Source organism: Halichoerus grypus, chromosome 10 (assembly GCF_964656455.1).
Source record: "Halichoerus grypus chromosome 10, mHalGry1.hap1.1, whole genome shotgun sequence".
Classification (NCBI taxonomy): Eukaryota; Metazoa; Chordata; class Mammalia; order Carnivora; family Phocidae; genus Halichoerus; species Halichoerus grypus.
Window position 1 is genome coordinate 51796115 of NC_135721.1, and position 24186 is coordinate 51820300.

The window sequence follows — 24186 nt, forward strand, 5'->3', positions numbered from 1 at the left end:
AGAGGGAACACAAGCCGGGGGAGTGGGAGAGGGAGAAGCAGGCTTCCCGCGGAGCAGGGAGCCCGATGTGGTGCTCGATCCAGGACCCTGGGATCATGACCTGAGCCGAAGGCAGACGCTTAATGACTGAGCCACCCAGGCGCCCCTTATCCAGCCTTTTTTAAACGAACATTTAGTATTTTTCCTTCTTCCTTGTTTGTGGTGTAAACTTTTATGTGTGCAACACTTTCGTTTTTTATAATGAAAGAAAATTATATCTAAATCCCAGAAATTAATATGTCCTCATTTGTATGAAGTATAGGATAGCATCATTTTTAGATGTTTTCTAATCAAGCTCAGACTGTTCACTATTTTAAACCTTCTGATCAACCAAGGGAGGAAATAAGCAGGAAATTTGGCAGTGAGTCAGAGAGGATGACAGAAGGGTTATTTTAAACACTTTTATGGTAAAAGCTGCAAAAATGATGAACTGTGCCCATATGTTGGAATAGACATTTAAAACTTGACATTGTGCCTCTTTATTTAAAATATTTTTCTGTTAAGTTAGACACATTCACTTGTGTAATTTTGGAAAAATGACTAAAAGCCCAAAGAAACAAGATAAAAGAACTCACAATCCCAGGCCCCAGAGGAAAACATTGCTGACATTTTACAATATTTATGTCCATAATTTTATTTCTGTATATATACTTTTTTCAAAATGAATATACCCAGTTTTATGATTTGTTCTTTTCCTTCTAATGTATTTCACTGTGTCTCATTTGAAAATATTATAGAAATTTTAAGAGCAGTGATTTTACCCTTGTCTTCCTCCATCTACCTTTAAAGAAGCTTAGTTAAGAACCCATTTAATAACCTTCTCAAAATGACAAAATTATAGAGATTGAGAACAGATTAGTGGATTCCAGGGGGTAGGGACTGGAGTAAGGAGTGGGTATGACTATAAAGGAGAACAACAAAGGGGTTCTTTGGTTTGATGGAACAGTTCTTTATCATTTTCCCATAACATAAGCACCATCATGTATAGGTGCTTATGTTACCCTATACATAGGATCTAATTGGGAAGAACTGCACGCGTGCACACACACACACACGCGCGCGAGTGCATGTGACAACTGAATAAAGTGTAGTTAACAGTATCGTAACGGTGTCAGTGATACTGTCCTATGGTTGTAAAAGATCTTACCATGGAGGGAAGCTGGTTGAAGGTTCCCAGGACTCTATGTATAGCAAATTCCTATGATTTCATAATCATTTGAAAATAAAAAGGTTTTAAATCTATAGAAGGCAAAATGAGATTTTAAAGAACAAATGAGTATTAAAATGCAATGTAAAGAATACTAAGTAGGAATCCAGCAAGCCTGGGTTCTGACCTTGGGTTTGCTGGTAGACCTCTGGCTAGCCTCTTAACTTCTGGGCTTCATTTTCTTTTCTGTAAAATAAGAAAATTGTGCTATAAAATCCTAAGACCCCTTCAAGCCCTGATGTCCCACAGGGTGTATAGATTTTTGTACATCTGCAAGTTTGCCAAGTATAGAATGAATGTCAGTGAATGTTAGATGTAGTCCAGAAGTTAGGGCTTGTCTAACCTTGCAACAGACAAGAAGCCTATTTCTGTTTCTGTCTGTGTCTGTCTGCCTGGCACTGTGATAGACATTTGGTGGTACAGTGACCTCAGGATGGTAGAGGGCACATTGAAGCACATAACATCTGTGTTAGATTACAGAACAGTGTTTGTTTACATGCTACAGTGTGTGATACGGACAATAGTTGCTACAGGAATCTGGAAGAGATCCCTGTAGGCTTCCACACAAGGAAGAAGTGGATCTCAGGTGTATGAATATACTAGTTTTATCATCAATTGCATCTTTGAGTGTGTTGCAAGGACCAGATTATATCTCTCATACGTATTTTGCCATTACACTGGATTATAGCCACTCATCCCTCTTTATTCTGCCTCTGAGTTTCGATTTACTCTATAATTTGAGCTGTTGGGTTAATAGATGGTAAATTCATCTAGATTTACTTGATGTTTTCTGCTTTTCTCTTTTTTTCTCTCCTTGACCCTTTCTTCCCCTCCAACCAACTCCAGCTGAAAAAAGGAAGGGTGGGCAGACTGTGGATTCTAGCCTCCCACTTCTAAGTGTATCTGATCCTTTCATTCCTCTTCAAGTACCTGATGCACCAGGTAGGTAAACAGAACTGATCTGAGCTTAAGCAGCTTGATTCTTGTGTCCAGGGTCTCATGAGAGTTGTTTAAACACTCCATAAAAAGGATGTGAATTCCAAGCCCTAATAATAGGTGCTGTTATATATTTTTTGATAACAGGAACAGCCTTTGTATTAGAAGGAACATTAGTCCAATATGATCATAACATGTTGGGGGGGCACCTATAAGCATGTGATAGAAGGAACAAAATGCTAATAGTGGTTAGTATGATGATTGGATTACTGGTGATTGCCTCTCCCGTTCCTGTTTTCCTATAATGTGCTTTTATTTTATAAATAAAAGCTAAAGGGAATGTGAGTCAGGAGACTCAGGTTCCCTTCCTGGCACTTCTACTATCTGAAACCTTCTGGGCTTGACTCTTTATCAGTGAAGTGTTTTGGACTGTATGAGTTTGAATATCCCTTTAGGCCTGCTATATCCTGATTTTTAAGTGAGCAGTCTAAAAAAAAAAAGTAAGAAATTGTTAGTGTGTTCTGATTGAAATAGCTTTTGAAACAATAATTGGATGCTTTCTATTTGGAGCTCATGGTTGCCAATGATTTCTCCCCTACTCTCCTCCCCATCTTTTTGGGGGTGGAGTGGGGAGAATGATGTGAGACACAGAAGCCACCCTTTCTCTTCTCTCTCAGTCTTTTTGAAAAAGCAAATAGATCCAACACTTTAGAAGCATATAGCCACCATTTTGTTCCTGTTCCTTGTTTTTTTTTTTTTTTCTCATTCTTACCCCGGCCTGTTCTTGGTTTTAAACTAATAGGATCTGCTTGGTTCTTCTCTCTCCCAGAATATTAAAGGTATTTGATTGACTCAAGATTGGAAGTGACTGTGATGTTTGTACCATCTACTTAGTAAGACAGACTGCAGCAAGGGTGCCATGAGAGTTTTTATTTCTTTAGACAATTTGTTGATCCTCCTTAGGGGAAGCAAACCTGCCTTGATCTGGTAGTGTTGTGTAACTTTATAGCTTGCTGGACCTGGATGTAGGTCAAAGATACCTAAGGTCACCGAGGAATGATTCAGCATCGGATAGTTAAAGAAAAGGGAAGAAAGGAATCAAGTAGAGGCCCTTTTCTCTGTTGTATCGTTCGGGTATGCTTGGCAATACCTAGACAAGCCAGTTTCTAGCAGAACCCTGGAAACTCAGGCTGGGGCCTACTGGCCTCTTTTTCCTCCCTGTTGTGGCATTCATGGGATCAGACAGGAAAAAGAGGTTATTGAAGCATTCTCCCTCTGACACCCCTGAGGGTTCTTGCCTTACACTTTCCCAGATAGCCCGTGAGCTGTGGAAGCTGGAAGGGTGGCCTCTTGGCACAGGCCAGAAGGTGAGGCTCCACAGGCGAGTAGCTGTCCTCTGCAGCTCTCACGGGTGCCCTTCCGATCAGGGATGAGGAGCCAGGCACACAGGCCAGGTGGCTCAGGATATCAACTCCCGGTTGTAGAGATGAGTTGTGGAGGGTTGTGAAGATGAGCCTGGGAGGCAGCAGAGGTAGCTGGCTGCCATCCTGCCTCCCTTAGTGTCATTTTTCCTGTCTCCTGATCCTCCATATTTCTCTCACTCCGGGGGATTCCTGCTAAAGTGATACTGGTGTACACTTTAATACCAATTAAGCCATGGCCCCTCTTGGTTTTAATGGGAAATCTATTAAAATGGAACATTCTAATAGAGAATTTCAGAGGTATCTTACTTGTTTTATGATCTGTCAGGCCAAACTCATCTGAAAACATAAATTAGACATGTCACTCCTTTGTGCTCCAGTGAATTTCCGTATCACCGAGCATAAAATCCAGACTTCTTACTGTGACCTGAAAGGCCCTAACTAATCTGGTAGCCCTCCGGCTACCCCTCTAACCTGAGCTCATAACATTCTTTTCTTCCGTCTTTCCTCCTGCAGGCGAAGCTTGTTCTCACCTCAGGGCCTTTGCACGGGCTGGTACTCTGCCTGGGAAGCTTTGTGTACCTCCATCTCTTTTCCTCCTTGTCATCTGGCATTTGGGTCTCTGCTTAAATGCTGTCTTCTCAGGCCCGTTGTGGTCTCTCAGTCACACTTCCTGGCTTTTTTCTTCATAGCACTTACTATGACACTGTCTGTTTTCATTGGGTCATTATCTGTCTTTCCCCACCAGGATGTCAGTGTGCTGAAGGAGGGCCTTGCTGTCTGATCTAGCACTGCTTAGCCAGTGCTCAGAAAACTTAGAGCTGGCACTCCACGAATATTTGCAGGTTGGATGAAGGAACAAAGTAAAACCTGAGGCTGCAAGGCTTATGGCGGCCCCATTGCTCTCCATTTCTGTCCCCAGCTCCCAAATACCAGACTACTGGCTCCATAGCCTTCCACCCGTGCCTCTGCCAGCTGGCCCCCAGTCCACTCCTTGAGGATGAATAAATGAAGGCACAGGCCACCGTGTCAGGAAGCCGCCAAGCCCCAGAGTAGAAGCAGGAGCTAGACCTAGCAAATCCTTGAGCTCCAGCCCTTGCTGCAGCCCTCCAGAGTCTGGCCTGAGCAGGGCGTGTTGCCGCTGTGGCTGACCCTGGTATGTGCTGGAACATTCAGCCTGGAGCCCCATTCGGTTCCGTGGCCTCTTTCTCCAAGGATGGAGATAGGATATAGATAGGATTACCCTACACGCTTCCTTACCGTCTTGAAATGTCTGAGTGAAGAAAGGCCTGAGAGTTTAGGGTCTCTGGGACCTCAGTATTGTCTCTGGGACAGTGGCCAGTTTGTCTCCCCCAACCTCCTGCCCCCCTAAAGTACCCGGTTTGTCACCACTTCCAGCCCATCACGGGCACCAGTCAGGCTTTTTGGTCAGTTAGTTAGTTTTGCATACATGCTTACCTCCACACTCCACCTTCCTGATTGTGAGTCGGGAAATCTCAGTCTCCTGACAACTATATGCCTTTTAATGACTTAACATTTTATTTTATGCTTTTATGTTCTCACATATAATTTCCTTGGATCCTACAAAGAATAGTGACTGGTGCGTATGTCAAGTAATATCTCATTTCCTGGCGGAGGAGGTGAGGCCCCGGTGCTGCTGTGACAGGTCCTGCTGTGTACTCTCCTTTCCGTGGCCCTCGGACCCCAGCAGTGAAGGTTTCCTTGTCTGGAGAGCAACAAAGCCTGCGACTGGAGAGCTAAATTTAAGGTTTAGCGAAATACAAAAATGGGTTTGAACTTATAAGACCTAGGTTTGACCCGCATAGTAGCTTGGTGATCTTGATCAAATCACTTAAACTCTGTGTTCCCCTCAAAATTGGTGCCATTAAAACCTACCCTATGGAGTGGCTTGTGAGGTTCAGATGAAAGCGTGGGTTTGGAATTGCTTTATAAACTTTAAATTAGTATGAAGATAGGAAATGTTATAACAGCTTTGGTTCTGGGTCCTTATTCCCCGTGGGACAGTCCTACTTATGATAAAGCCTTAGGCAGTGATATTTCCCTCTTACAGAAATTAAACTTGCTTTAGAACCTTTGACCTTTGCACGACTGAGAGCCATTGAAGTAGACTTCCTTGATATAATGATTATTAAACTGTGGGCAAAGGGGACTGAACAATCGAATTTGTTCGGGTTTTCTTAAAGGAGCATTTCTACTTTCCAAAGCATCATAAAACAAATTTTCTTAGAAAATCTGTTATATATATAAATCACAGCCGTGAGCATTTGTATGCTCACAGAGCTGCCAAATGAAGCCTACCTCTGGTGAGTCTCAGAGTATTTCATGGATGCTCATGTCCTGTGCATCCATTTATTTTGCCTTCTGTTTGTGTCAGAGAACAGATAAGCTATAGGTAGTACCAAACTTAAAATGTGGTAGAAGAGAGCGTGGAATTTTCCCTGAGAATTGGCTGAAAGATTTAATCTTGGTTTTTTCTAAACGGTAACATATATATAACACAGATTTACCATTTTTAAAGTGGCATTAGTACATTCACATTGGTTTTTGCAACCATTATCATCCATCCACAAAACTTCTTTATCTTGCAAAACTGAAACTCCCTGTTAAACGATAACTCTCCTTCCTTCCTTCCTCCCTCCCGCAGCCCTTGGCGACCCCCATTCTACTCTCTGTCCCTATGACTTTGACTGCTCTACATACCTCATATAGGTGGACTCATACGGTATTTGTCATGTTGTGACTGGCTTATTTCACTTAATGTGTTCAAGGTTCATCCATGTTGAAGCATATGTCAGAATTTCCTTCCTTTTTAAGGCTGAGTAATATTCCATTGTATGTATATAACCGCATTTTGTTTATCCATTCATCTGTTGTTGGCCGCTTGGGTTGCTTCCATATTTTGGCTCTTGTGAATAATGCTTCATGAACATGGGTGTGCAAATATCTCTTCAAGATCCAAGATTCTTTTGGGTTTATATCCGGAAATGGAATTGCTAGATCTTATGGTGATTCTATTTTTAATTTTTTGAGGAATCACTATATTATTTTCCATAGCGACTACATCTTTTTACTTTTCCACGAACAGAGCACAAGAGTTTGAGGAAAAGATTTCCATAGCAACTCCTTAATACTGACCTCTCAACATCAGTGTTCCGCAAGACTAAGCAAGAATGCATTAGTTGCCCCATAAGTGCCACTTCCTAGAATCAACAGCTTTTAAAAACTGTGCCTCCTGGTTTATGGCACTTCATCATCTCTTAAAAAGTAGGCAAGAGAGGGGCGCCTGGGTGGCTCAGTCGTTAAGCGTCTGCCTTTGGCTCAGGTCATGATCCCAGGGTCCTGGGATCGAGCCCCACATCGGGCTCCCTGGTCAGCGGGAAGCCTGCTTCTCCCTCTCCCACTCCCCCTGTTTGTGTTCCCTCTCTCGCTGTCTCTCTCTCTGTCAAAAAATAAAATATTAAAAAAAAAAAAAGTAGGCAAGAGAAAGTGTGTTTTCTTAGTGGTTTGTTGTCAAGATAGGCATTCCTCCTAGAGCTGTTTGCTTGGCATCTTCCTCACTTCCAGCTGCTGTTTTGTGATACTAAAAAGTGCAAGGTTGATCACCTATGTGTCTTTGCTCTGGAAAGTTTCTCTTTCTGCAGATTCAGTTCCCTGAAATGAAGTTGGAATGGGGCATGGTGGTTGACTTTTGCTTCCAACTTGCAGATGTTACAGACAGTTTAGTGTCTAGTTTCTCAAAGATAGGAACTATTTAAAGGGACTAGATTTTAAAAACAGCATCTCTCATCACAAGGCTTCAGACAAGATGTAAATTTCCAAAGCCACAAAGCTGTAGCAGCCAGATGATCTTTTTTGTTGGGTCTGCCGTCAAGCTCTTCCATGTTCGTTAGTTCAGCTTGCTTTACTCCTCATGGTCTTATTCCTGATTAGGGCGGGGACGATCCTTGAGCAAACCCTTAACCTTTTTGGCCTATAAAAGCAGATACCTATCCTCTCTTTTGATATTTTGGAAGAGAGAAAACTCACAACTTGCAGTATATCCCAGTCTCAAATCAGGAAGCAGTTTTGATTATCTAACCTTAGACAGGTTTATGAAGGATTTATTACCTTCTTGCCTTGTGGTTGATATTTTTTCAGTAATTAAGGCTTGAGAGAAATGTAAGAGAAGACTCTGGAGTGGATTAATTCCTACCTCTTCCTCTCTTCCCCTAGTCCCCAGTGCCACTTGACTTACCCTTGAGAGGAGAGAGAGGGGTGCTCAAAAGATCCTTTTTCCAAGTCCCCTCTTAATTTTTCAAAGTACTAACAATCTTCTCCTTTATTTTTTTAATTTTTAATTTTTTAATCTTTAAAAATATTTTATTTATTTGAGAGACAGCGAGAGTGAGAGAGAGAGCACGAGAGTGGGGTGAGGGGCTGGGGAGACGCAGACTCCCCGCTGAGCAGGAAGCCCGATGAGGCACTCAATCCCAGGACTCCAGGATCATGACCTGAGCCGAAGGCAGACACATAACAGACTGAGCCACTCAGGCACCCCAATCCTCTCCTTTAAATGCACTCTCTGTCTCCAGTGCCCAGGCTAACTCCTTCTGCATCCACTTTGCTCCGGAGGTCCACCTTCTCAGTCCTCTCACCGTGATTTCAGCACTTTTCCATGCTTTTAACCAGACTCATTTTTATTTGGGAACCCTAGAGACTTGAGAAAGAACTGAGTATGGTAACGGGGATGTGCTAAGAAAATACCACCAAGAGGAAAATAGGAGCAGACAATTCTAAAAGAAGAGATATAAATTACCATTAAATATATATTTTGTAAAAGTCCATCATGATGATGAATTCAAGAAGAGCCCTTTATCAAACATGAGATGCTGCAGCCTCTGCCATCAGCTTGGAAAGAGGGAAAACCCCACCACCTCATGCTTGACGAACGTCTAAGGAAGCGGACACACTCAGATCCTGCTAGTTTACGTTCTCTTTCCTTTTCTAAAAAATTATTTGAAGAGGCGCCAGGGTGGCTCAGTCAGTTGGGCGTCCGACTGGTGATTTCTTTCTGTTAGACCACGCTGCCTTCTCACATTTCACTTTATTCAAGGAATTCTGCTTTTTCTGAACTCATACCAAGGCATGTGGGTAAAACCTGGAACTCCGCGCATTCTCGCTACCATAATCTCAGGCGTCTGTGGCTTCATTAGATATCAACAAATCGTGAAATGCCCAGGGAGAACTTGGTTGAGGTTTGGGATCTTAAAGAACACTTTCTGCACGTGTTCCTAAATTCCCCATCCTCTTCTCTGCACTGCTGTTCGCCGCCCACCCTCTTCATGACACATGGTCTCAGAGTGTCTTTATATAACTCTAAGAGGGCAGATAGAATCCCTAACATGAGCGATATCAAGGTCAGCCCTTGAGGCGCATGTGAGGCCTGAGGTCTGTGAAGTCCAAATGTCTTCGCTAATTTGGCCGTTGTGCCTGGGGCCGTGTCTGTGTGAAAACCTCTTCTCCTGTGTTGAGGGACATAGGCAGACCCTATAGGCAGCATGTGGGGGAAACTGTGAAGTCAAGTCCATGCTCTACCATGTCCCCTCTGTGACTTTGGGCAAGTCACACAGTCTCTGTCTCCATTCTTCTCAACTCTTATCAGTATTCCCAAACCCACGTCTTTTTGTGAATAATGAAGGAAAATGTTTGGCATTAAACTCTGCAAATGGCAGTGCTGACTGTAGTTACAATGGCACCTGGGCACCCGCACTGAGTCGCTGAGAGTTTCTGTCATCTCGAGAACGCTGGGAGTGGCAGGTGGTGTTGCACACGCCGTCCGCCCTCCTTATGCCGTGGCTCTGTGCTCTCACTCCTAGTTCTCTGTCTGCTCCTGCCCTATCCCTGCTCCTCCCTCCCACATTTCAGTAGTCGAGGATTCTCAAGCAGCAGTGACCACACAGATTATCTGTGTGAAGAGCCTGTTACTTGAGGTTCGGTCGGAAGATAAGCCCCCTAACTTTGGCGACTTACCCCATCCCCACCCTGTTCTGTCTCACCACACAACACTCGCATGCACACATGTACTTTTTTTTACCCCTCACATTATCTTTTTTGCTAATGGCTAATAAAAATATTAGATTCTTGCTAAAGTTACCTGACTTCCCAGTTGATCTCCTCTTCCTCCCCACCTCCCCAATGAAGCAGAGATGTGACATAGGGTATGAGAGGAAACCGAGAACTGGGGATACCGAGATTAAGAAGATACCTTGTCCTGTTGTAAAGGCTGCAAGAGAAGTGAGTGCAGAGTGCTCCAGGAGGCTCCCAATGTGGCAGGGAGGGTGGGGAAAGGAGTAGAGGAGATGATACTTGAGTGACCTATACAAAAAGGTGGTGGGAGGTATCTCCGCTGTACAGTTGAGGAGGTGAAGGCAGAAGTTTAAGGACCGACCGCATGGTCGCAACCGGTCACTGGAGAGGCTAGAATTTGGACTCTGCATTTGGCTAGCTTAAGGTTTTGCACCAAGATAAACTACCGTATGAAAGATAAGCAAGTAATTTGGGGTCATTACTATTTATCCATTGCTTCGTAAGATTGCAAATGTATGAGTGCTAAAAGTGGAAGAAGCAAATAATTACTTTCCTGTACGTGAAAGAAGCTCTTTTTGGGAATAAAACAAAAGCTAGCGTTCAGCATAATGAAAAATTAGACTTTTCGAGAAGGCCATCTTATTTTTGCCGGTATGCTAAAAATTGTCACATATTTTTAACATCTTTTCTGCTAATAAAATTTTATGCACGATGCAAGATTAATTCTGATGTGATTACACTTGTATATTTGGTTAGTACTCTGGGCTTTTTTCCCCCTGCTGCTGAGAAGCTTCTTTTCTTCTTTCTTCCTGTCTTCAATGTAAGTATCAGGTGTAAATGAGAAAAAGTTAGCAGATTGTCATTTAACTCCAAGATATCTACATGCCGTATACTGCAAAGACGGTAAATTGATTTCATGTGTAAAAATCTTCTTCTGCAGTGTGTTACTTGTACCAAAGCAAATTATCTTGCCAAGACACTAAAATCCATTGTTTTGTTTCAACTGTGTTGTTATAGATCACTTTAAATTACACATCACCTAAAATTTGGTTTCAGTCCCTCAACAAATACCAATTTCATCTTGTCTTGATTCCTGATGGCCTAGAAGAATGCAGATTCATTAAAATGTTCTATACACAGACTTGAACTTTAAGTTACTTCTTTTCCTCAAACATTTTCATTTCAGTTTTATCTTAATGGCATGTATTTCTGTGACAGAAAAAAAAATGTCAACAGGCTTAAACTGGGCAAATTATAGAATTTATGCGGCTTCAACCTCCTTGTAAGTAAAAGGAGGTTGAGCTCTTAATTCCCTTCTTTCTGTAAGAGTCTATGATTCAGGATTTTGTTTCAAGTAATGCTCTCTACCTTTCATAAGTTGAAGATAAATAGAGAGTTGTCAATGGATCAAGGCTGAAAAAATCATGAAGAAATCTTAACGTGTGCACTTACCACACATTAAGTTATCAGGTATGACAAATCTGGTGGCTTCTTATATCCTTTTGTTTCCTAGCCAGAAGGCATCAAAAGTAATCCATCTTCAGGTGTAAGTGCCTTTCGTGAGATTTGACCATAGAATGAGAAAGAGTACCAGCTTGTCACAGGCTCTCAGCTGGCAGACAATACGTGATGGTTGAAGTTAATGTAGGCATATTTTGATTCACTTGCTGAGTTACACAGCATTTCTAAATGCGAGTCCAAAATTTTTTTTCAGAACTAAGCCCAGGAAGGGATATGAATGCATAAAGACTTACATGCATATGTTTATGGCAGCTTTATTTTAATAGCTAAAAACTAGAAACAACCAAATGTCTATCAACTGGTGAATGATTCAACAAAATGTGGTACATTCATACCGTGGAACACCACACAGCAATAAAACAGAACAAGCTCCTGATAACATGCCACGACAGGGAGGGGTCTCAAAAGCATTATGCTCAATGAAAGACATCAGACGGAACAGACTACATACTGTAGTATGTATGTAAATGGTTCCATTTATAGGAAATTCTAGAAAAGGCAAAGCTGTAGGGACAGAAAGCAGATCAGTTGTTGCCCGGGTCTGGGGGTAACAGGAAGGCACCGACTAGAATAAGGCACAAGGGTAATTTTGGTGGTAATGGAAACGTTCTACATCATTTCAGTGGTGCTTACATGAATGTGCACATTTGTCAAAACTCAGCAATGTGTACACTTGAAATTGGTGGCTTTTATTCAGTGTACATTGTACTTCAGATTTTTTTTCAGGTTTTTATTTAAATTCCAGTTAGTTAACAGACAGTCTAATATTAGTTTCAGGTGTAGAATTTAGGGATTCATCACTTACATACAACACCTAGTGCTCCTCACGACAGGTGTCCTCCTTAATGCCCAGCACCCATTTAGCCCATCCCTCTACCCTCCTCCTCCCCTCCAGCAACCCTCAGTTCTCTATAGTTAAGAGTCTGTTTTATGGTTTGCCTCTCTCTTTTTTCCCCCCATGTTCATCTGTTTTGTTTCTTAAATTCCACATGAATGAAATCATAGGGTGTTTGTCTTTCTCTGACTGATTTATTTCACTTAGCCTAATACCCTCTACATCCATCCATGTTGTTGCAAATAGTAACATTTCATTCTTTTTGATGGCTGAGTAATATTCCATTGTGTACATATGTATAGACCACATCTTTATCCATTCATCAGTTGGTGGTCATTTGGGCTCTTTCCATAATTTGGCTGTTGATAATGCTGCTGTAAACATCAGGGTGCATGTATCCCTTCAAATCAGTATTTTTTTTTTTTTTTGGTTAAATATTTATACCTCAGATTTTAAAACAAACAAACTTAAGGCAGTATCTTGAATGACTTACAAAGTGACTACTTCAACCAGAGAAATAATCACTTTTAAATTTTGAACTTTGAAAGCTTATTTTTAATTAACGGTAAAAGATACAAATAGTATTTGTTTTTATGATGAATCGATACAAAAGTTTGACCCCAAAATGTGTTTGCATAGAAAACGGTAAATGATCAACTTGTTTTAATATCTCACTGCATTTTTGCTTTCTCTTACCTCTCTGCCCAACCTAGAAAAACTAATTGAGGGACTCAAATCTCCTGACACTTCTCTCCTGCTCCCTGACCTCTTGCCTATGACAGACCCTTTTGGTAGCACGTCCGATGCTATAATTGGTAAAGTCGTCATCTGTTTCTTCAGTCCTGCATGATATATGTGTCTGTTTCAAGAATGATAACTAACTGGTTAACAGATCCCTAGTGAATAGCCCTGCTGAGGAGTGGAAAATGCCACAAAGCCTCCTTTAATCATATTTATTATCACCCCAAAGGAAGTGTTTTCTCTGCCTTCCAGGGGCACCACACTGTTATTTTTGCTTTGCTTGATAGCCTGAGATTTCTAGAGGGACTTTTTATGAATGAGGAGGAATGGAAAATTCACTGTTCGTTACAAAATCTTCATGAAGGAAGTTGGTTTCAAGCTGGGACCTTACCTTTAGCAGATTCTTCTTTGGAAGGCCCCCGTATGTGCCGGGTATCAATAACAGGAAACACTTGTCCAGTGGTGAAGCCCCATGAGTAGAATCCAGGCAGGGGCTTGGTCTGCTCAGTCTGATACTGCCCTGTGCTCCTACAGCAAGGCAGGCAAGATGTACAAGATGTCCAGGGCCTCTGTACTCCAGGGCACATAGTCCACGAACTCAGGAAGGCCATGAGCCTAGAGAGAGATGGGCCTTCAGCTGCAGGATGTGAGACAGTGCAGAAGACCTCCCAGCTACATCAGGGGGTGGGATTTGAAATGGGATTTGCGAGGCACAGAGGATGTCTGCCCCCAGGTTTATCCCTTAAGAAAAGCAAAATTACCGTAAGATATTACAGTGCCTTTCAGCCTATGTCTTCTGACATGGAAGAAATCTGCTGGGTGGCTCGTGTTCTACATTTATCTGTAAAAACTGAGACTCACCAAGACATGTCATAGCGGTTAACCTTGCAAATGCATGCTCAATCAGTGAAGCCCAGGCACTCAAAGCAGCAGAAATAAAGTAACTTCTTGTGCTGCCCATCTTGCCCTAGACTAGCATTTTAGAGCCCTGTAGAAGAAAGCCTTCACAGAATTGTCTAAAGAACCTTTTGACTCCTTTTCCCTTACCCTTTGTTCTCCTTTCTTAATGCTGTGTTTCAAAAGAAAAAGCCGATGTTGCCGTTGAGAGTCTCATACCAGGACTGGAGCCCCCAGTGCCCCAGCGCCTTCCATCTCAGACGGAATCTGTGACCTCGAACCGCACAGGTCAGTCAGGTCTCTCTGTAGCTGCGGGGACCATTCATTGTGGTGGACCTCACAGTCAACCCTTCCACCTGCAGCAGGTGACCCTGGGCTTCTTTTGCAGCCTGGTCAGTTGCCCCTAGAATGGATACTTCGTATGGGTACAGCCCCAGCTTCTAGATGTTTAGTGATACCATTCCATGCTGAAGAGCAGAGTACTTTTTGGAGCCATGTTCTTTGTAGAGTGGTACTTGGGATTTCTCTGGTTATGGTGTTTCGTTATTCAAGATTCTTTTCACTGGTGGCAGGTTCCCTCCACCTCCTTCCCTAAAGAACTCTGCTGAGCTGCAAGGATGACCTTAACTCCTCCAAGGTTTCTGAGCTGTCTTTCCACCCAGTGGTGTCAGTAACTTCATGGAGCTCACGCTCTGGATGTTGACATTCTATTCCCAGCACAGTGCTTTTAGCCTATATAGGTGGTTTGCTGTTAAATTGTAAGCAGAGTTGAAATCTGCCCTGGTCCAGCATTGTTTTTACCCTAATTTCAAACTTCACTCTTAATAGAATTCCTTAACTGTCCATAAATCCAGAGCTGATAACCTGCATTTTTATTGAGTCCATAGTTGCCTTGGTAAAAGTGTCTGATTTCCTACCTTGGAACAGAAAACAATTAGAAGTCTAGGAACTACGAAAATGAACTCAAGGAGGTGGGGGAGAAAATGAACATAGAAGGCTAGATGGTTCCTTTCCCTTGTGCTTACTTGACTTTTCTAAAACTTTCCCAGAGAACAATTTGTATGTTAAAATGCTTGAACTCTGCATTTTGTCTTCCTTCTGTTCCTTACCTAAAAGTAAAATCATATATTCAGAGGAGCAATTCAAATTTAAAGAAGACTAGTAAGAAGCAAGATCATTTTATTTTGAATGGGGATCTGGTTGAGTTCTAGAAAATGCTGTTTATCGTGTCATAGTCTGCTAATAAGCCAGGGACAACCCCTTCCTAGTCAACTTAGATACCTCATCCTACTGTACCTTTCCCCCAAAATGTTTTAGGGAAAGTTTAAATGAAACTCTTTAGTGGCAAAGTCCTTTTTCCCAAGTGGCATTTGCTGAGAACTGAGTTGCTAAAGTTTTATTGGCATCCAGATCACAGATTTGCTGACCCAGCACCCTCTGAGCAAAGAATTATTCCATATTTATATGTTCATGTTAGGAGGAATCTAGAAATACATGTTTCTATTGATGAAAATGCTGGGGGGCTTAAGATATTACTTGTGGTTTTCTTTCTCCCGCCTTGGCTTGTACATATGACATGTAAATGCAGTAACTTCAAGGCTAAGCTCTAATCTCATGATATTGTGTGTGCCATTTAATGCCATCACCGACTTGGGATGCTGTCAATCTGGACTCAGATTCTCTCACCGGGGAAGATTCCCTGATTGATTGCTCCCTGCTTTCTAACCCTACTACTGACCTTCTGGAAGAGTTTGCCCCCATAGCGATCTCTGCTCCAGCCCATAAAGGTAAATGCTTTCCTGTCCTCGGGCTCCCATGTCCTTCAAGGAGAACTGAATGACCCCTGAGAATTTTCCTTATGGAAAGTCTTTGCCAGTGAAGTGTTTGTGCCCCCTCCTTCATATGGAAAACTCGAGTTGGTACTCTAAGCCACTGTGTTCTAATCCCTCTCGGGAAAAGTGCCTGATGAGGCTTAGACAACAGATTGGTGGAACCACTGCTTCCCAGTAGTCACGAGGACTGCAGATGTTCCGTGTTCTCCATTCAAGGCAGAGCTCTATACCTTTGCAGTCCCCGCAAGTAGATGGTTGAGTTGACTATCCACTGACTGACTGTTATTAATATGATACTGTTGGCCTTAGACCTTAAAATTGTTGCATCAAATCTGATTTAAAGTTTTTGGGTAGTGATTGCTACAATAAAAAAGCAGGCATAAGTCCTCAAAAGTCAATCTTCAAAGATTGAACTTAGAATTCTAAGTTTTAAGTTTTGAGTCATGATTGATTAGTGGATTTCTCTTTCTCATCCACCACTTTCATTTCGTAGTCCTGGGTTAATACCTGTTTGAAATGCTGCTGGACAGAAGTAGCTTGAATTAATTGAGTTCTCTTCAGTGAGCTGTTTGTGAAAGTGACCGGCACAGTGCCTGGCTTACTGGATGCAGGCATTCACTAAACTTCTTTCTGTACTGGGGTGGTGACATTGGTTTCCTGGAAGGAGCAAATATATAGAAAACGAACAGTGTAAGTTTATTCTGAAAGAAATTCAAGAAGGAAGCCTCTCCAAGATGTCTAAAAATAATTAGTTTATGGTTTGCGGTGGTAATAGCTGAGTTTTGTTTTTACCCTTGATGGCATTAAAATGATTATGTTTTTATAGAGTGTGTGTTTAACCAATTACATCTGGCAGGAGTGTGTCAGCAACAATATGTAATTACAGAGAAGCATCACTTGCAAAATAGGTGCTCAGCTAGCACTCGCCTGTAGGGTAATCTTAATCAGAATGGAGGGGACTATTCTAACAAACTTCTGCTTGAAATCTCAGGGCATGTGATCTTGGGCCCCAACATTCCCTGAGGCATCAGAGTTGATGGAAAGTCTTTTTTCCCAATCACAGGACAGCAGGTCCTTTCAGAAGTATTTTGTTTGCTTTGTACACAAAAGCAGCAGCTGCTTTTTTTTTTTTTAATTTAAATTCAATTAATTAACATATAGTGTATATAGCAGTTGCTTCTTAAAGAGCTTCTAATTACCTCCGCCCTGCCCCTGGCTTTGAGTTTCTTGAGTATTGTTTGTTAGGCCTCTATTTGTTCAATAAGGAAGATAAATGACTAATTCCTGTGCCTTTGTGAATTACTGATGCTGAAGAGATACCTCACAATAACTACAATTAATGGTCTTAAAATGGCAGAGAGAATTCATCCTCTAACCCTTCTCCCTAATCATTTATGAAACTCTTAACATGGCCAGCTCGAAACCGTTTTTTTTTTTTCCTGTCTCCCTATTTTCCAGTTTTGCTCCTTTTATTTCAAGTCATGAAAATAAGCATTTTCACCTTCAAAAACAACAGTGATTGTATAGTTGGGAACTTTGTGCCTCTTACATGTTCTCTCATTTGCTAATCTCTACCTCTGTTGTTTCTGCTTGTGTACTTGCATTATGTATTAAGCTGCAGAAGATAGTAATCTCATCTCAGGTTTTGATGTCCCTGAGGGCTCGGACAAGGTGGCAGAAGATGAATTTGACCCTATTCCTGTATTGATAACCAAAAACCCACAAGGTAAGAAAGAGAGGATGGGGAAAAGAGGAGAGCTTGACATCACAGCTCACTACAAAGTAGTAGTGTACCTAATCTCCAAGAGGGGATAAAGCATCCACACTTAATGAAGGAAACGGGGGATAATGACAGGCCTTGGGGCTGAACCAGGATAAGATAGAGACACAGGTACAGATGGAGATATAGTTATCTTAAAGCTTGACTGTGATGTTTATTTAGAGGGAGGAAAAGTATTTAATACTTTGACTAAAACCTGATTTTTACAAAGTATCAAGCCAAAAATAAAGTGGAAACTTAGTGGAAACCGGAAGGCATATATTTTTTAAAAAGCTCTGAACATTTTTTAGCATGATCAGAATCATCTGTAATAAATATTCTTCCCCAAGAGATTAAGTATGGTGCTTTGATACCATTTGCATCTTTTGGACATTTGTGAAGCATCCTTTTTCCTCTTTGATGGGTTAAAATCATTTCAATGTGCTATGAGATACCGAATTGCCATGGGACCCTCTATATACTTCTTAAAGCATGTTTCTATTGCAGTGGTCTTAGAAACTAATTTCTTCCCAAAGCAAAAACTATTGGTTTTTACTTTGTCAGGGAGATGATTCGATGTGATCAGGAAGTTAGGGTCCAGCCAGCGGTTCCCAGGCAAAATATATATTCATTTGAAAATAGCATCCTCTTTGCAAGGTGTTCTGCCTCTAGTATGGTGTGCCTGAAGTTTTGGTGGGAGGTGGTGGATACCTAACTTGTATGTTTAAAAATCAACACGTAAGAGTTTGCAAATGTAAATTGTTGCTTCTCTAGGGTTTGGTTTGGTTTTTGTTTTTTTCTCCTTTGCTTGCTCTGCACATCTAAACCTTAACCCTCTGTGTTTTGTACTGAATTCCTATCTCTCCACTTCCAGGTGGGCACTCTAGAAACAGCAGTGGGAGCTCTGAGTCCAGTCTTCCCAACCTAGCCAGGTCTTTACTGCTGGTGGATCAGCTCATAGACCTGTAGCCGTGACCCAGTAGCAGATGCAGTTCTGTAACCTTCACGCCGTAATATACGTTTTCATTACGGAGTTATAAGAGAAATGATTTTTTTAAAAATCTGCTAATAAGGGGCCCTCTAGCCCTTATCTCCTATCCCTTGCCTTCTCCTGTAGAAAATGATAAGGAAAGAAAATCACTTTGGCCCTCCAGATATTCCTTGGCCAGTTCCTCCCTGTTAGTTTGCTGTGTTTTCTCATTACCCTTCTTCAATAGCATTATCTTAAATCAAGCGCTAGATGCCATGAGCTTCACCTCTGCTGGAATCAACTCCACCCAAAGCTTAACTGTAACTGAAACTAGTGAATTGACACCTTTGTCTCATTCTTGCTAGGAATGGCCTCCCAAACCAATCCTCCCAGCCCCTGTCTCCTTTGGCCAGATGCTGATGAATGTGTTTCTCTGTTTTTGCTTTTTATGCTGCTGCATTATCATGAGGACATGGCTTCTTCAGTTGGTCTTAACTCTAGGCTGTAGCCTAGAGATGGGTGTGTGACTTAAGAGAGGGTAAAACTGACGGACGGATGGGATATGTTTGAAAAGAGAAATTGAGCCCAGCTCTAGCCAACCAGCTTTGACCTTGTTTGATTCATAGATTTAGCCAAGGGATTTTACACCCCATGCAACCTGCCCAGCATTCATCCAGCATTCTGGCCCCCATTGAACTGTGATTTCCCAGATCTGGAGACGTGACTGCAAGTACTTGAGATCCTTGGATGAAATGTGTACATTATATAAAACCCAAGTATTGCCATTCCTTTTCATGTTAACTGTCCCAAGCCGGGATCTCAGAATTAGACCAAAACAAGACAATGGTGGTAATATGATACCTTTTATTAGAAGACTTTTCACTGGGGGGTGGATGGGGGAGGGGAAGGAATTGTAGCAGAAACAGATGTATTTTTCTTGTGATTTTTATTTTGAATCAAATATTGTAAATTGTGTATAAATGAAGACGCTGAATAGTTCTGTTTCCACTTGGCGTTTCAAGTCTGATATCAGGTGTCTGTACAGGGTTTTGATCTCTTTCCCTTGTATTAACTACACAGCAATCCTACAGTGTAACATATGGAATCATTTTGAGTAGACTTGTGTGTTGCTATACGCTTTCAGCAGGTCCTCTGTCTTTGTAGAATAAGCATGTTGTTTATTTTCAGATAATCAGAAATAAGTGTGCTGACAAGCTAGGCACAATTTGATTCTGGCTACTTACCTTTCTTTCTCTATGATGTTTGAATCGAAGGATGCAGCCAATGAAATATGCTCAGTTGGTTTTCCTTGGCTTCCTAGATTAAAAAAACAAAGTGTAGTTCCTCACTAACCTTAGAATATTGTTCATAAAATAAATAAAGGACCCTGCACTGACATGACAACATGCCTCATGGTCGCCCTCTGTATATGTCCTTACTCATTGAAGTGTATTTTTTTTCCCTTACATAGAAAGCAATTTTATAAAATTGCCCTTTTGAAAAGCGGTGGGCACAGAGAAACCCATTGTGGTTCTCTTCCTTGAGTGCCATTTTCCATGATCAGAAGGGGAAACTCTTAGTTGATCAGATTTGTACAAATAAAATTCCAAGCTCATTTGCTTGTTTCTCTGTCTAGTACTTTTGTTTCTTCTTCCTCACGTTTGCACTTTAAGGGGAAAAAAAAAGAAAGTTGAGCAGCAACAACAGCCTGCAAAACACTGCACTTTGGAGGTCAAGCTTTGACCCCAGAAATGTGAGAGCAGCCTTTGAAAGGCAGCGAAGGAAAAGTCTGAATCTTTCAGTCTTCCTTCTGACTTTAAATACTTCCTGTGGCAGCTGAAACTAGCTGAGCTAAGTAAAGCCCTCTATTAGGATAATGGATCATTTCCAAGATTGAGGGAGGCACAACCTTCCTGCTGAAGATAAAAAAAGGTGTCCTTGAAGAGCTCTCCATGATTGGATAGCAGTGAAAATGGGACTTGGTTTGCCCCTTTATGGACAGGAATATTACTGGAGATCAAAACTGTATTCTTTTTCCTGGACATAGAAAGAATGTATAAACTAATGAAGGAAATGTTTATTTTTAAATAAGAACAATGTTTTATGCCTATGTTTTCCAATTTGGTTTTTTTTCATACATATGCATGTTAGAAATATAACGAAACATCTAGTTTCTCAATATAATTGAAAAAGTGAAGAGTACAGTTTAGAAATTCGGTATCTCTAAATTGTTCCTTTCATGTATTACCCATAATCACATTGAGATATATTCTCTAGTCATCTGGCTCAATAAAGCTTAATGGGGACTGTTAATGAAAATGAACAGACTAGAAGCCAGAGATTGGATGGAGGAAGTCTGAGAGAGATAATGACATGAAATCATCTTGGGTTTATTCTTTAGGAATAGGACCTCAAAGGGGAGAACTCTGTTTCTGTTAAGTTAAGGAATCCATGTGAGTGACTCCGTAAATGGGACCTCCCTTAGTTTATAGCTTCATCCCTGAGCTTAAAGGGTTGATTTGATATGACACTAGACACACTACAGTGTCTGATAATTGGTAGACATAGGAAACTCAAGACTGAGCCACAAGCGGGATCAGAGACCAGTCTCTCGTCCATCCACTTTCTCTCACAGGCGTGGGGTCTGAGGTCGGGCCATGGGAGAAGAGGACTGGGCAGGACAAGCCACCTGGGGTCTCTCCCTGAACTTTGCCAGTCACCAGCCAAGTAGCCGTCAGCAGGCACTTCACTTCTGAGAGTGGTTGTTCCTTATGTATACAATGATGCGTTTGGACTAGATGGTCTTTAAGCTTATGGAATTCTAGAGTTCTACGTACATACTATTATGCTTTGGAAGGACTATGAAGGATCTGTGTAATCCTGATGTTCTTCAGCTATCTTCTGTTACTGGAGCAGTATTTACATTTTAGAGAATTATAATGGGCCTTTACTAACTTGGGTGGCTCTTCCTTGGTTATCTGAATAGAAGCTTACATTATTGGACAGTTTTGGACATAGATTTTTCTTTCAAATATCTAGATACCATTTTTTTCTTTTTTAAATGGCCCTACCTATTCTAACAAAACAGTATCAGAAGACTTCAATTCTTTTAAAATATATAATCAGTGATCTGGCACTTAAAAATGGGCAGATACTATAAGCATATGCTTCTGATTTGCTTTAATCCAACTGTGCAAGAGTAGTAACTATACCAGAACACATCACAGTTTTTTTTTCCCTCACGGCATTCAAATAACTAGATCACCAAATTTAAGTCCCAGTATTTTTAAAAACATAGGCCTCAGAGGAGATAAGGTTTAAATGGACACTTCTAACTACGATCATAATTAATGAGTTCTTCAGCATACATACCAGAATTTTGGCCACTTATTGAGTGTTGTTCCCTTCAAAGGCATCTGATTTTACTTGGGGAGCTAATACTTAACTCTAGTAATGCTGCCTTCACTTAAGTTAATTATGAAACTACCCCCCTCCTTAGAAATACCATCAAGGACAGTAATAAGATGTAAGAAGATCTGTTGAATTATTATCTAATTAGTATTGCTTTCAGTACCTGGAAGTATGTTCTCTTTCTTGATCTTTTCCCATGACTCCTGGTTCTGAGTCCCATTTCGCTGTTTCCAAAAAGGGAAATCACCCCCCCTCACTGCCATGAAGCATGGTTACTATTAAAGACAGTAAAAGGAATAATCCACAGAAAATTCCCAGAGAGGACCTTATAATGGAAAGTGACAACAATCAGTCTTAATTTCCTTTATTCTGAATAAGGGAACTTCCATAATTTCACCTGTCTTTGGTAGTTTAGAAAATGGAAAGATGTGGATTTTAAAATAATCTCTGAAAGAAGTTGTCTCTGTGTCCGGTGTCATTTGATATTGGACTTGGCTCTTCTTCAATTAGAATTATAGAACTTGGATTGCTAATAATTATAGGGGAACAAACTCAAGAAGAACCTGGTTTTCTCAAGATGAAATTTTAGTTTTGTTTATAATACTTTTTTCCCCTGCTCTCCTGGCAGGTAATTGATCATTTTGATTCGAACTAACACAGTTTTCCCCAGGTCAGGAACAGTCCGCCTTCAGCAATTTTAGAGGAAGGAGAAGACCTTTGGGGTTGACCTCAGCCCAGAAGTATGGAGGGATCTGAGTTTAGCTGAATAAATGCACAGTGTAGATACCTTGGGCCAAAGTAAAGTCTCCCATGATGATGTTTGTCTAAATTTCCAGGAGTCTTTAACTTTCTCTGGCTGTAACATTACCAGGACCATGTAGCCACTAACTTAGAGTTTAGGGACAAAAATGACAGGATTGCCCAAAGTACAAAATTAAGCAAATTAGAGGCTGCCGGGCAGAACAGAGAAACTATCAGAGGGATATTTAAAATGAAATCTTTACGGAAACACTCCAGATAATACAAAGCTATCTTTTATTCCTCTCTAGAGACTATAATTTTACCAACACAAAGTTAGTCTTTTCATTTTCCACACAACATGTTCCTGAAGTTGGATGTACTTGGGTTTCTTGAGTCAAAATGAATCCCAGATGGCTTCCGTTTCAAATAATCTGTAACAAGATACTACTTTGTTTATCCTGGGTTTCCGTTCACTAAGGTGGAGGAGGGAGGTTCTTTGGGTAATGCTAACTTATGCAAAGTTACCAAATGGTGGTGGTTGCTTGAACGGAAAACACTTTCTTGGTTCCCACTCTGATGTAGTGTCCTGACTTTACTCTTTTTCCTGTGAGTATTCTGAGAGTGGTTGTTCCTTATGTATACAATGGTGGAACTCCACCCTATTGCACAGCCCCTTGTCTCATGGATGTATATTTACCACAGGTCTTTATCATGTCCTCCCCAAGAAGACAAAGCAAACAGAGGTACGCGAAGCTACCTTATACAGTAAAAATATGAAATTTAAACATTGCTATGCCAGTATTGTATTAAAAAAAAGTCTGTAAACAATTTATTATGTAAACATACAGGGGAATAAAGACTTATCTGTTCAAACAGGAGCCTGATGTTCACAGATGTAAATAACTTACAGTAGCTGCCGCTTTCCTGATCTGAAAACCCACTTGTGCAAAAAGGACTTAAACCCACTGTTGAGTGACAGTAAGTACCTGCGCACAAGGAAAGTGCAGACACGTGCTGAGGGCTAGTTACTGAGTCATGGCTTTTGAGGTTTCCCTTTGCAGTCAGGGGGAAGAAAACCCCTGTGAGCCTGCATTTGATAGACTAGACTCGGGTTTGCAAATGGAGCACGGATTTCATCTTCAACATACCCAGGCCAGTTTAATCAAACATTTGATGTTGGCACCAGCAGTTTTATGCCCAGGGACAAAGCTCTCTCATTTCATTGCTCCATTGGTTTGAGAGACACAGCATCACTGGCCTGCATCGGCTCCCACCAAATCCCTATTCCCCAGGCACGGGTGTTAATGCCACTGCACAGCAGAGGGTAGAACCAAACCCTTCATTTTATTATCTAAGCTGGGGAAGGTCATGGAAATTATTAATTTGATGTACATCTCTTGATTCCCTGATTTGGCTCCAAGAGTGTGAATTTCAGCTGGTGCTGCATTTCTGACCTTCTTGTGAAGGGGTAGTTTGCTTTCTATTTGCTAAATGTATGGGAAGGTTTCTCAGGACTCCCAAGTCTTCATTTTCAGTTTTCAGCAAGAATTATGTCTTCGATACTGCTTGTAACTGTTACTTCAGTTTACAGTATGGGGGAAAGTAAAATGCTCGCGGTGTGTGATGTATTGCACTAAAGAATATCCAGCCTGGAATGTAAGTCTTCAGATTCTGATTTTTCTGAATGCACTCTGATGACCCCCCTCATTATGTTCATCAGATAAAATCCCCAAGGTAAACCTACCCCAAATCATTCAGCCCTTACGGTTGCTTTGAAAGTTAATAGGTA

General features: G+C 41.3%; 1 protein-coding gene across 11 annotated transcripts in view; it reads left to right on the forward strand.

Annotated features, from left to right (window-relative positions):
• AAK1 (AP2 associated kinase 1) overlaps window positions 1-24186 on the forward strand; it is a 168947-nt gene that overhangs the window by 136302 nt on the left and 8459 nt on the right. For 5 of the 11 annotated variants that reach the window (XM_078056447.1, XM_078056445.1, XM_078056446.1 and 2 more), the window contains 3 exons: window positions 2093-2188; window positions 12760-12861; window positions 13871-13972. The exons of 2 other annotated variants lie outside the window; for them this stretch is intronic. In XM_078056447.1, coding sequence (XP_077912573.1) covers window positions 2093-2188; window positions 12760-12861; window positions 13871-13972 — 300 coding nt within the window. Of the gene's footprint in view, window positions 1-2092; window positions 2189-12759; window positions 12862-13870; window positions 13973-15360; window positions 15472-17131; window positions 17243-18149; window positions 19871-24186 lie in introns of those variants that run through there. 4 more of the 11 variants (XM_036088216.2, XM_036088227.2, XM_036088244.2 and 1 more) reach the window with 2 other exon arrangements.